Source organism: Pollachius pollachius (genome assembly GCF_949987615.1).
Source record: "Pollachius pollachius genome assembly, chromosome: 17".
NCBI classification, from domain to species: domain Eukaryota; kingdom Metazoa; phylum Chordata; class Actinopteri; order Gadiformes; family Gadidae; genus Pollachius; species Pollachius pollachius.
The window spans coordinates 21,217,795-21,231,683 of record NC_136950.1 but is presented as its reverse complement, the minus strand read 5'-3'; the positions used below and the strand labels follow the sequence as shown (position 1 = coordinate 21,231,683).

At 47.1% G+C, this 13,889-nt stretch overlaps 1 protein-coding gene across 1 annotated transcript in view; it reads left to right on the top strand.

Annotated features, from left to right (window-relative positions):
• Positions 1-8,982: 8,982 nt before the first annotated feature.
• The window catches only part of neto1l (neuropilin (NRP) and tolloid (TLL)-like 1, like), a gene marked incomplete at both ends in the record, with an annotated part of 35,138 nt that continues 30,231 nt past the window's right edge, over positions 8,983-13,889 (top strand). The window contains one exon of the mRNA XM_079755048.1: positions 8,983-9,238. Within this exon, the coding sequence (XP_079611174.1) occupies positions 8,983-9,238 (256 nt within the window). The remainder of the gene's footprint in view (positions 9,239-13,889) is intronic.

The window sequence follows — 13,889 nt, the reverse complement described above, 5'->3', positions numbered from 1 at the left end:
AATAGTGTCTGAATTTGTGTACGCCCGATTGCTTTCTGGAACTCTTGTTTACTGTTTGGGGCCCATCTGAAGGTTCTGGGGATGTTAATCAGATTACTGGGCTGTGATGGTGAGGTGTTAGTTTCTGTCCTTTTAATGAACACAGTAATTTGGCTGTGATCAGAAAGAGGGGTTAGTGGTTTGACTATGAATGAACTGAGAGAGAAAGGGTCTAAATCCGTTATCATATAATCCACTGTGCTAATGCCAAGAGGTGAGCAGAAGGTGGGTCTTCCCAAGGAGTCACCTCTAAACCTACCGTTAACAATGTATAGACCGAGGCTTTGGCATAGCTGGAGCAGCTCTCTTCCATTCTTGTTTGTCTGGGGATCAGAGTTATGGCGAGGAAGGTTAGTGGTGTTTTGGGGAAAGTTTTGGCCAAATATATGGACGTTACCATTATCAGGATTTGAGTCTGGACGGCAGCCTGTGCGGGCATTGAGGTCACCACAGATCAGCACATTTCCCTGGGCCTGAAATCTGCAGATCTGGGTGTGGAGGTTGGGGAATGTTTCCTCGCTGTAGTAGGGAGAGTCGATGGGGGGAATATATACCGTACATAGAAATAAATCTCTGTCTGTGCCGGTTATATTTTTTGATATTTTTATCCAAATTGTTGAGTGGTCCGAATTTATTATTGTTGTATGTTTTGATATTTCTGATTTGTGCCAAATTATAATTCCTCCTGAATCTCTCCCTCTTTTTATCCCTGGGTTTTTCACTGAGGGAACAAATATTTGTGTGTAATTTGGGGGGCAGTGAATATCGGTATCGGTTCTACACCAGGTCTCTTGAAGAATCAAAAAATCTAAATCAATTGTGTTCTCGAGGAAATCTTTTGAGTTGTACTTTGGTCCATACAGGGAAGAACGTATTCCCTGTATGTTCCACATAGAAATTGTAAGGGGTTTCATACTGTGTACAATAAAAGAAACAAACACAAATACATTAACATTCTAAATTGAGATAAACAAAAACATTTTTAAAGATTAGTGAACAAGTTAGTTAAGTGTGTGTGTGTGTGTGTGTATGTGTATGTGTATGTGTGTGTGTGTGTGTGTGTGTGTGTGTGTGTGTGTGTGTGTGTGTTTGTCTGTTTCAGTGTGTCTGTTAGCGATTTATACAACCTGTCCCATTAGTTTGGTGCATATGAGGCTGAGGAGCTGTGTGATCTCCCCCAGGTCTGCATTGTTCCTGCTGCCTGGTCTCTGCAGGGCCTGGGCATAGCTCAGCTGCTGGACCAGGGGGGTCGGTGGGAAGGGATGGGCTGCTCCGTGGGGCGTGGGCTTAGTGAGCGCTGTGCTGGGGGGTCGAGCAGGTCTGGCTGGAGCGGCTCTGGTTCTGGATGGGGGGCTGTGTTGAGGCGGTGGTGGTGGATGGTGCCGGTAGGGTGATCCGGTGTAGCTGCGATGCTCTCTGGGGAAGAGGGGTGGGATTGTGTGGTTGAGTCGTCTCTTGCTGGGGGTGGCTCCATCCTGGGGTCGTCCTAAGGCTGCATCCTTGAGGGCTCTAGCAAAGACACCCACCATGTCTCTGTGGAGGTGCACGTGGTCGTGGAGGCTGCTGATGTTCAGTGCGGGGTGGTGGGCCAGGTGTACGTTGGGCAGGGGGGAACATCCTCGGTAGATATCGGCGTTCACCCTGTGGATGGTGGCGGGGTGAAAGTCTCTCCGGGGCAGGATGGTGGAGATGGTGATCCTGGAGAGGGGGAAGGTGTGTGTTGCTTTCTGTGCCACTCTCCTCACACACTCTGCCACCCTCTCCTGCTGGGCCCGTAGATCGTTGGTGCCTGTATGGATGATAATGTGCCCGGGCTGACCCAGGGTGGGCTCAGTCAGCAGCTCGAGGGCAGTGTCAGTTGTTGGGCACCATACTTTGCAGACTTTTTTCCCCGGGAACAGCTGTTCTTCGTTGATAAATTTACCGTTTGAATCAATTAACATTATAATGTCAGCTTCTGTGGGTATCTTTGGCTTTGTTTTGTTGGTAGGAGGGGTTGTTGTGTTGGTGAATGTTGGTATTGGTTGTGGTGTTGTAGTTAGGTTCATGTTGACGGGGGGTATTTCTGATTGTTTGGGGGTTGTTTTTTCTTGGAGGCCTTCAATTTGCTTTGTCAAATTCTCAATTGTTTGGTCCTTGAGGAGGAGCTCTTCTTTGACGGCGCTGAGGCCTCTCCTCATCTCCTCCCTGTCCTGCTGCAGCTCCTTCACCTCTCCTCTGAGCTCCAGCAGGGAGGCCCTGAACTCAGCCCCTAACAGGCTCCTCTGCTCCTCTAGCTGCTGCTGCTGCTGGCTGCTGTTGTTTAGCCGCTCCTTCAGTTCCACCAGTTCAACCTCTTGAAGAGACAGGCTCTGCCTCAACAGAGCCACAGTAGATTCCAGTGTGGGGCAGCTCTCCTCTTCTTGGGTCTTCTCTATCTCTGTGTTGTTGTTCATGTCTGTTGGGGTCTGATTTGTGGTCCCAGTCAGGCTTTTTATTGTTTTGAAGTTTTGGTTAATGGAGCTGAGGCTTGCCTGACTGCCTTGAAACATGACAGTGCCATTGTGGTATATGTTGACGGTGAATGGGGGGGTCGCTGTCCGTCTCCTCAATTACAATTTGTCTCCCACTACAGATCCCCCTTTTCTTGTGGTGGCTGTAGTGGGTACATATGGCCTTATGCCAGGCTTCAGTGTTCTCCGTGAACATTAGCAGGCTGTTTACGGTGGCCTTTCCTCCAGTCCCACTGAGGTCGGTTCTCAGAGTGTCCGGCTGCTGCTTTAGAGTGTTGGCCCTGTGAGCCTTTCTTGCCTGAGAGCTTTTTGATACGTTCTTGTACTCTATGTGCGGGGGGAGGGGTGGGGGTGGGGGAGGGGCGGGGCTGGCAGACGTGTCATCAGGGGTTGATGTTGCATCAGCCACGATTTTAGGTAGCATGGTAGCCTTTAGCTTAAATGACCTTCAAAAAGCCTAAATTTACTCTTGGGCTTCAGCCCTATTTTGAAAAAGGGTAAGGGTTACGACTTCTGTAGGTCCCATTACAATTTATCCATATAGTTTGTCCTTTTCGTTTTGGTGTCGCTGTTCATGTCACATCAATGTTTTGAGGTTTTTTAGCTTCTTACCTCTCTTCTGCTAGCAGCCTGCCTGATGGGCTCTCCTCTTGGTTTTCCCTGTTTTCCCAATCGGCTGTCTTTCTTTCATTAGCTGCTGTTCTCAAGGGCTTCATTCAGTTGGTCATTTTTTAAGTTTATCTCAATTTAAAAAGTTAAAACATCCGTAATTTGTAATTTTGAGTGGAGCTCTAGTGAAACATGACTGCTTCCTCCACTCTCTCTCTCTCTCCCCCTCTCTCATTCTCTCTCTCTCTCTCTCTCTCTCTCTCTCTCTCTCTCTCTATCCCTCATCGCTCTGATTGAGAAACAGTGGAAGTGTCATCACCAGGATAACATAATCCTCAAATTGCCTATCAGCTAAGAGACCAAATGAACGATTACATCGCGATTACACAAAAGTTGAGCTGTTGATTTAAAACCACCCGATCTTATCAGGCCGGTGGTTTAAATGACGGACGGCTTTCTGAATGGCCCATTTAAACTCGAGCGATTACATATTAGTAATTAAGGCGGAGGCCGCCCCATCATACATGCTTATCTCCGGCATTATGATGAACTCGCGTAATTAAATAGCGGACCACTTTGAAAAGGATCCGTTGAACTGAATTACCTCTCTGAGACGCTCTCTGTGCAGGCAGTCAAAAGGACTCTCTTTACAAACGCCATGAGTTGTAATCGGGAGCTGTGTGCCGCTGGATCCAGCGGGGCTACTGTTGCACAGTGGACCAGATAAGCCTCATTTGAATAATTCCCACACATCTCCCCGGCTTTATCTCTCAAGTTCACCCATGAGAAACGGGCAGCGCCGTGGAAACCAAGAATTCGTACCGCCGCCGTTAACCTCCAACACATTCTCGCAAAAAAAACCCCGCTTTGAATGATTGATTTTCGGATGTATCTTATGGGAAGATTTACATTCCATACCATGCTCAGGGAGGTTGGGACAGTGGTTTTCTATTGTGGAAGACAATGGCATATGTTGTGGTTGTTGTTCAACAATGCTATTGGTGCAGATTTGGCCGAGGTAAAGCATTCTCTCACACTGAACAATTCGGGATTCTCGTCTTCCGGGATCAGGTTTTAACTGCAGCAACACTGGGATTGGGGGGGAGGGGGTGTGTGTGTGTGTGTGTGTGTGTGTCTGTGTGTGTGTGGGTGTCTGTGTGTGTGAGTGTGTGTGTGTGTGTGTGTATGAATGCATATGGCTGTGTGTATGTTGGAATCTTCATACGTGCATGTGTGAAAGTGTACATGCATACCTATGTGTGTGTGTGTGTTTGTGTATATGCATTTGACTGTGTGTGTGTATATATTTGTATCTGTGTACGTGAATGTGTGAGTGTGTGTGCATGCATGCATACATACGTATGTGTGTGTGTGTGTTTTTACATGTGTGTGCATGTGTATGTTTGTGTGTGTATGATGAGGTATTATAGATTTGATGGCAGCCTTAAAGCAGGTGGACTGAGGCTGATTGAAGATGTCTCTTTTTTGTTTTCCGTAAGGCAAGCCTCTGAGTTGAGAGAAGAAATGTGTTAATGGAACCATCACATGCCCAATCAGCAGAAGTGAACCTCATTAAGGGGAGGATATTAGAGGCAATTGTCATTAGCAAAATACCTTCTATGGTGTTTGTTACAAAGGCACAGAGAGGGATCATGAGCCAGCAAAATACAGAGAGAGAGAGGGAGAGAGAGAGAGGGGGGGGGGGGGGGGAGAGAGAGAGAGATGAAGAGAGAGAGATGAAGAGAGAGAGAGATGAAAGAGGTGAGAGAGTTAGAGAGAGAGAGAGAGAGTCAGAGATAGATAGAATGAGAGAGAGAGAGAGAGAGAGAGAGAGGGAACAAGAGAGAACGAGAGAGAACAAGAGGGGGAGAGAAAGAGAGCTACAGATGGGGAGAGATGACTTCCCAAGCTTTGATTCATTCAGCAACTTTCCCAGAAATAGCCATTGGAACGGGACATCTCATAGACCCAGAGTGTTGGAGTGCCCCTGCGTACAGTATGTCTCATGCAGATCAGAGTCCACCAGTGAATGCTAACCAGTTGCATTAGCATGCGTGCAGGGTGCCGACTGGGTCCAGTGTGGACACGGCCCACTGCAGTGGGGTGTCTGAAGATGGATATTATACGCCTGCTGCCAGCACTATTTTGAGCAGCCGGGCCGTCTGGTGGGTCCCAGAGAAGGCTGTGACACCGGGGCCACTCTGTGTCCTCTCCTGTCCTAGGTTCCTACTGACTCGTGTCCTAATGTCTTGTTCCGCAGCGTCTTGTGTCCTAGAGACTTGTTTCCTACTAACTCGTGTCCTAACGTCTTGTTCCGTAGCGTCTTGTGTCCTAGAGACTTGTTTCCTACTGACTCGTGTTCTAACATCTTGTTCCCTAGCATCTTGTGTCCTAGAGACTTGTTTCCTACTAACTCGTGTCCTAACATCTTGTTCCCTAGCGTCTTGTGTCCTATTGTCTTGTTCCGTAGCGTCTTCTGTCCTAACGTCTTGTTCTGTAACATCTTGTTTCCTACTAACTCGTGTCCTAACGTCTTGCTCCGTAGCGTCTTGTGTCCTAGAGACTTGTTTCCTACTGACTCGTGTTCTAACATCTTGTTCCCTAGCGTCTTGTGTCCTATTGTCTAGTTCCGTAGCGTCTTCTGTCCTAACGTCTTGTTCCGCACCATCTTGTTTCCTACTAACTAGTGTTCTAACGTCTTGTGTCCTTCAGACTTGTTTACGAGCAACTTGCGTCCTAGTGACTTGTTTCCTACTGACTTGTGTTCTAACATCTTGCTCCCTAGCGTCTTGTGTCCTAACATCTTGTTCCCTAGCGTCTTGTGTCCTAACGTCTTGTTCCCTAGTGTCTTGTGTCCTAACATCTCGTTCCCTAGCGTCTTGTGTCCTAACGGCTTGTTCCCTAGCGTCTTTCATCCTAACATCTTGTTCCCTAGCGTCTTGTGTCCTAACGTCTTGTTTCCTAGCGTCTTGTGTTCTAACATCTCGTTCCCTAGCGTCTTGTGTCCTAACGTCTTGTTCCCTAGCGTCTCGTGTCTTAGAGACTTGTTTCCTACTGACTGGTGTCCTAGAGACCCGTATACGAGCGACTTGGTCCTAGGGACTTGTGTCCTTTTGTCTCAGATAATAACTTGTATCCTAACAGCTTCAACCCTTGCGAGTTGGACCTTGAAGCCACTCCCATAGTACCTTGGCGGCTGTGCCTTGGTGCCTTGTATCCTTGTGGCTTGCCTCCTTCAGACTCATACCCTAATACCTTTTATCCCAACGTCTCGTAGCCCATGGTCCCTTGTAGCCTAGCTAGCGAGCTGCAGCGTGGGGTAGTTTACCTTATGTGGCGGTCCTTGTGCTGTCTTCGAAATCTAACATCTCAAGCGAAATCTGGTTTGCTTTTTTCAATTTATTTCCCCCCCACCCCTCTCTCTCTTTCTCCCCCCTAACTCTATCTCTCTCTCTCTCCCTCTCTCTCTCTCTCTCTCTCTCTCTCTCCCTCTCTCGCTCTCCCCCTCTCTCTCTTTCCCTATATTTCACCCTCTCTGTCGCTGCCTTATTTTCTGCTTACCTTACATTTTCCGTCGCGCATTGACCACAGAGCTGCTGAATCCTGCGTTAGATCCTCGCAGACCACATTGTCGAGACGCACCGCTCCCTTGACTTTTTGTGCGACACTGCGTGAGTTCATTCCACCGTTGTTTTTAAAAACATATTTTTTGTAAAGGAAGTTTTCATCGCTTTGGGAACATTACGCGGTTTCTTTTGCGCAATGGACTGCTGTGTGGCAAACTCGTGTTGAATGAGCGACTAGCCTTTGGAGGAGGAGGAGGGGGAGGAGGGAGATAACACATTAACTCCTGGTGGTTGCAGGAGCCGGGGAACCTTCAGTTTGCAGTAGACTGAAGAATGAAGAAGCTCTCGGAGCACTATCGAGCCAGCAGAAATCATTGAGAGGGCGACGAGCAGCCGCGAAATGTGACTTGTTCACCCTTTGACAACCCATCGCCTCAGGCTTTGATTCATCCTTATTCACTCATCAGAAGAGTGGAGGAGAGGAGGAGACGGAACATGCATGCCGTGCTGTTTTACATGCGTTTGAATGCCCTAACGCTGTCCTTCTGTGGGGAAGAGGAATAAAGAAGGGCTGAAGAGGAATAAAGAAAAAGGCTATATCCAATCTTAGGACATAATATCCCAAAGGTGGAGCGATCAGGAAAGGCTGATGACGGGAGCATCATTCGTTTCCGTGCATCAGAAGCACCAAAGGGGATTGGAAACGTTTGGATGGAAATCGGGCGAGTGTTTAGACCTGTTTCTGGTTTTATATGAAACTAGTGGCGATTAGTACATTTTTTGTACATTTTCAATTCAACATTTTATCCCAAGGAGTACATTTGCCTTTTGCCTTTTCATTTTATTTTCTATTTATCCGGATCGCATCTCTCCAAAGGTCTTGCAGGAACTCTCATCTTCAATAGTTTTCTCCTGGAGCTTTCCTTCATCTAAATGGAATTAGTGGAGTCTGCAGCCCTCTGTGAAAGGAACAGACATGGTACATGGGAACAGCTTTCTTCACGGTAAGACATCCACCGGGATCCACTGAGTCGTGGGTGAGACCTCTTGTTGCTCTCCTATAATGTTCTGAAGACAGGGGCCTGTCTTACCACCATGTCTCTCACTCCACTGTTGCACGGGCCTTTTTTTTTTTCTTCTAATAACTGTGGGGATATCGACCGATATCCCCACAGTTATTAGAAGAAAAAGAAGCTGTGAGCTGTGAGGCTATTCTGACGAGTCGAGTCGTGAGCATAGCCTCACAGCTTGAAGATAAAGTTAAAGATGGGCTTTGTAACCAAACGCGCTAATTGGAGATTTTTACTTGATTATCTTTCTAAGAAACAGCACGTGATCCATATCAATGTACTTCATCCACTGTGTGTGTCTGTGTGTGTATATGTGTGCGTGGGTTTGCGTGTTCTTGCGTGCGTGTGCGTGCGCGCGCGCTTGTCTGTGTGTGTGTGTGTGTGTGTGTGTGTGTGTGTGTGTGTGTGTGTGTGTGTGTGTGTGTGTGTGTGTGTGTGTGTGCATGTTTCACAGTTGTTGCAAGTCTTCTCCTACTCGGATTGTCCGGGGCAACAAAGAAGGACACGGCAGGTAAACACACGCACCACCTTATCACCCAGGTTTATCCCCCTAAGCCTCATATATTAGCCTCTTTGTCGAACTGATCTTTCACTTTGTTTCCTGACTCGATTTCAGGGAAAAACAACTCAGGCGTAAAGCCCGTGGGTCAGTGCGGTACCTGGGTGAAAGAGCCAGACGGAGGGGTCTTCACGTCACCTAATTACCCCAGCAAATACCCCCCCGAGACCGAGTGTGTTTACATCCTAGAAGGTGAGTGCCCACCTGCGGCAGAAGGAACAGTGGAGGAGAAATAAAACGTTTCCCTGTCACTGCTCCTCTCTCCCGGTGTCTGATTGGTCGTAAGAGGAAGTGGGCGGGTGTTTGGATTGCTGTTGTACCGCCGTGGGACGGTTTAGATGTTCCGTTTGGACACTGAGGACAGGTTATTGGATTCATCAGCGTGAAGAGATGAGGTTAACCCATAACAAGATGGCCCTCCATGGGACGACCTCGGCTCTGTAGGCTCTAAGCGAACCCCAAGACACCGCGCGTCAATACCAGCCGGCTGCTTATTGAATACGTTAAGAATACTGATTAAAAACACAAGCAGATCTGAGCGTTGATCAATGTCAGCGTGTGGGTGATTTACAACTTGGCCGACGACGTTTTGATCCCCAGTAATGGCTTTTTCATTCTTTATTGTTTTCTTGCCACGTTTCCCGCACATGGCAGCCCCTCCGAGGCAGTGCATCGACCTCCATTTTGAGGACAGCTACTCCATCGAGTCCTCATGGGAGTGTAAGTTTGACAACATCGAGGTGCGGGATGGGCCCTTTGGCTTCTCCCCCGTGATGGGCCGGTACTGCGGCCAGCACAGCCCCCCCGACGTCAGGAGTAGCGGGCGCTATCTGTGGATAAAGTTTGTCACCGACGGGGAACTCGAGGCGGTCGGATTTTCGGCGCGCTACAACTTCACTGCAGGTAACAAACGATTTATTTTTGTTTTTTTCTGTTGTGTGGTGCTCTGGTGTCCTTGGTTGAGATGTATGTGTCTGTAGGTAAGGCCTTGAATGAAGGAACACACAAAGTGAATCATTCAATCTTTAGTTAATCATTTGGCTTTACAGGTTTTCTGTCAATACTGAAAATGCGCTCCAGTAAGAAGCAGTTTGCTCCTATTGGATCGTATTGGAACTGTCATTGACCACATAGGGTTGTCATGCCTCGGTTGGATTGGTTTTTGGCACAGGATGGTCTATAGTAGTGTATCGGGTTGTTTGAGTCCCAGCTGAAAGAATTTCAAGGTTTCCATCCCCAATGTCCACCAGTCTACCTGTAGACCTTTGAGCAAGGCGCCTTCTCCTTAATGACCTGGAACTAAAACACTATCAGGAGCGTTGGGTTCCAGATAGTGTACAAAGAATGGGATGGAGTACTGGCACAGCTAATCTTTCAGGTCAAACACAATTCTGGCAATCATGGCAGTAAGTGGAAGCCCTGAAACCTCATCATTTCCATCCCATTTGAGCCCAGATCCCATTAGGGCAGTGGGGGCGGGGGTCCGACGGCAGAGGCGCTGGGCCGTATCGTGAATCTTATGGTCCTTGGCCTCTCCTTGACCCAGCGTGGCAAAACTGTATGTTTTAGTGGAGGGTTTGGAGGCTTTTAAGTCCGGGCTGCCAATAAAGCTGACAGGGGTTGTATATGGGAATTAATGGGAGCTCCGCTCATCTCCGGCTTCCACACAGCACCATTGTTTTGTGAAGATAGTAACCCTTTGAGGGCCTTTATGGTCCCATTAGTCTACTGCGTCAAATAAGCATTACAGCAGGGAGGAATGAGAAGAGAAGGAAGGGGAAAATATCCATGGTTGTTTTAAGAGCAGCGGCAAAAAAAAAAAAAGTCTTTGAATGCATATTTTAATATATTTAAGTAAGAGGAGATTAATAATACTGCATTAGAATGCTTAGGATGAAGACCATTTTAATTTTGTTTCTCAGGGATGAAATAAATACATAGGCTGTACTCTATGGCAATAGGGTTAGATAAATACATGGATTGAATATGATTTACATAACTTACGGAGATAAAAGTACCCATGTATCACCAGAGAGAGAGAGAGAGAGAGAGAGAGAGAGAGAGAGAGAGAGAGAGAGAGAGAGAGAGAGAGAGAGAGAGAGAGAGAGAGAGAGAGAGAGAGAGAGAGACCACCAGTGATGAAGTTGTCCTCTAAGTTCTGACGTCATGGTGACTAACACCAGCAGTGTGGCGGCAGCAGCAGGCAGTGAATGAATGAGCCGTGCTTAACCTGAGTCATGGCTTATTTACTATGAGTCCTTTTGGGAAACTCAGGTGCATGTTGTTAGCATTTGCGTCAGCAGCACTGGCAGAAAGTGGTGCTCGTATTGGTCACGAGGCGTACACACATCCAGTTACTTAGGGCGTATTCACACCTGCCTCGTTTGGTTCGAATCAAACCAAAAAAATCGCTGGTGCGGACCTTTTGGGCTGGTGTGAATACAAACCATCGAACTCTGGTGCGGACCAAACAGCCGGTCCGAGACCCAGCCGGAGAGGTGGTCTCGGTTCGCCTCCAAACGAACCCTGGTGCGGTTCGCTTGAGATGTGAAAGCGACCGCGCTCGGTCCGACCCAGTTCTAAAATAATATGCCTTTTTTGGACGCAACAGGCTCTCATTGCTGGTCGTTTATTTATATTGTTTGATTAGCGCGGTAAATTCAAAGATCAACGTCACGTCATCAGACCGGCACCACGTTATCAGACCCGTTAAAAATGAGCCGTGGCTTAACATGGAGCGAAGAGGAGACGAAATGTCCAAAAAAATAAAAAATTGCAATGTGAAAAGGAACCGCACCAAACCAAAAAATAAACTTTCCTGGTGTGAATACGCCCTATGAGAGGATGTTGTGTTGGGGTTACAGCATGACAGAATCATGGGATAGAAGCGCTCCAAATGACTCTGTTTCAACCATCCAGCAACTGCTTTAGGAACCATAGTGGTGTCCTGGGTTTGAATCCCTTGAGTTGGGGGCGAGGGGTCCGTTCCGTCCGGTGGGGAATGTGTACGTTTTCACCCCACGGTCACATGGGTTTCATCCGGTTGCTCCAGTGTCTTCCCACACCGAAAGACGCACAGCTGAGGTTGATAGTGCTGCCCGTGCCCTTGAGCAAGGCACCGGCAGTAGACCTGGAGTTGCTGCTGCTGCTGATGGGTCAGAAGCAGAGATCACATTTATCTGTGTGGTACTCGTGCAATGACTTCTAAAGACGACTGGGGTTGCGGCGGCTCTACGAACAAATTGTTCTAAAGGTGACTCTCACTCTGGGCACTCAAACAATAAAGAATATTAATTTGATGTAGGAGTTGCAAAAGTGAAAATCGAACCAAAACAAAGCAAAAAGCCAAGGGCGTGGTGTCGGCTGGAGCTGTTTTTGTACAGCATCCCCAACAAGGACAGGGCTTTTTTAAACTTTGTACGAACCGTTTGTTTCAGAGTGTACCTTCTCATACACAAGGGAATGAGAGAATGTGTGCGTGTGTTTGTGTGCGCGCGCGCGTGTGTATGTGTGTATTCGTTTGTGATACGTAGTTGTAATTGTCGTGTTTTTCGATCATTCTGGTGTACAGTGATCTCGGGGACTTCTGGACTGATAGCTTCACGCCAAACCCCCCAACCCTGACCCCCGCTCACCAGGGCAAGGAAGGGAAGGGGGGAGCAAACACCATCACACACCCAGTCTCCCCCCCATCCTCTCAGTCACCCCCCCTCCTCTCTGACCCCCCCCCCCCCCCCCCCCCCCCCCTGTTTGGTAGCCTGTGATCAGAGCTGTTTAAGGAGTCGAGGCGTGTCAGCAGCAGCAGATGCTGCTTCGTCCACCCAGGGATTGTCAGCATGTTTCCCCTTCTGATCCCGGGATGAGGCCTTGTTCACTGGTGGAGAGGAAATGAAAAAGGAATAGGATGGATTTTAAAGAAAATACACTCAAAGTTAAGGGGTTTCACAATGCTCGTGTGGATGTGAAGGAATAAAGTTTGTATTTTCTCTTGAGTTGAACCACCCGTGGGTTTTTGATTATTAAGCTTGTTTGTTTTGTGCGGCTGGATTTACTAGGGTGAACTGAAATAACCGGTCTGAGATTGGTGATGGATATTCATTTGCTGTGGTGTTTGTAATTTTAATTGGGTTTTTTTTCTGCCACTTTTCATTTATTGTTAAAGTGTGATTTTAGCATATCACAATTTTTCTTTGAAGCTGTTGATAATGTTTTTCTGTTCAGGCTAATATACAGGGAGGAATGCTAATAGCCTACATTAATAGTTCCACAATAACTATGATCAAAGTACTGTTTAGAACCAGTACAGATAAAGAGGTTGAATGATCTTAATGAGTTTTCAACTAATTGTGAGAACCATGGGCTTTGTTAGCAAACAAGGTATATTCTTGTTCCTGTCGATTCTCTTGATGTACAGTCCTGACTTTTGGTTTAATAAAGAAATGTGTAAGTGTTTTGCAGTTATTTTGAGCAAATTCCAAAGAGCTCATTTGTACTGACAGCTTGAACCAGCCCGGGTAATAACCATCTATCTAAATCTCAATCAAACTATTTATGGTTCTGTTGCAAGACGAGGGCTTTTGGCCCCAGCATTACCCAGGTCTCATGAATGCATGACGCTATTTCTTTCTTTCGCTCTTGAATATCTTTCGCTATCATAACCATGTGACACGGCGCTATATCCATCACTTTCAGTGTCACAGCCACATTCTCCCCCATCATGAGCCATTTCAGCCATTAAAACCATAATCTTTATGAGACATTGAGTGATCTCAGTCGCCAGGCAACCTCCAACTTTGCTACGAATCTCAAATTACTTTAATGGTGTTTGAGATAAGAACCGAAATGGGCTTTCGCGGGGTCAAACGCACAGGAGGAAAGTCTGCGAGATGGAGCTGAAATGGCTTCATACTGGAAATGGGAAATTGAACGGAAAGGATCGACCCCTGGAATCCAGAGGGTGAAGTGACAAAGTCAGCAGCACCCAAACGGCTATCGCTTTGGTTTCTCCTCAAAGGTTTTCATCTCTCTCTCTCTCTCTCTCTCTCTCTCTCTCTCTCTCTCTCTCTCTCTCTCTCTCTCTCTCTCTCTCTCTCTCTCTCTCTCTCTCTCCCAAAGTCATTCACTGGAGAAGAGCACTGACATTTAAATGGCCAGAGTCCTTTTGTTGTTCAATTGGACTACTCCGTCTTCTGTAATTATGCTTCTAAAGATAGTCAGGTTGGCAGAATAAGAGAGGCAATCTTTCAAGATTATTTCCATTTATTTCAAGACACATAGGGGACAGGGAGGGGAGGGGCCAGCAAATAGTGAATTAGGCCAACCGATGGACTGAGACAAATAAATACTGTTGAGGGAAAGTAGTTAGACTTGATTAGAGCATTTTGACTTTGGGGAGGAGAATGTTCGAGGAGGAAATTAGAAAATAATCTGTGGTTAGACATGGAATTGCTTTGTGGTTAAGAGGTCGTTATTTTCCTGATTCAAAATAGCATTGCGCTTTAGCTCTCCCCTTTATAGATGATCCCCACGTCTCTAGAGATGTGACAACGCAATA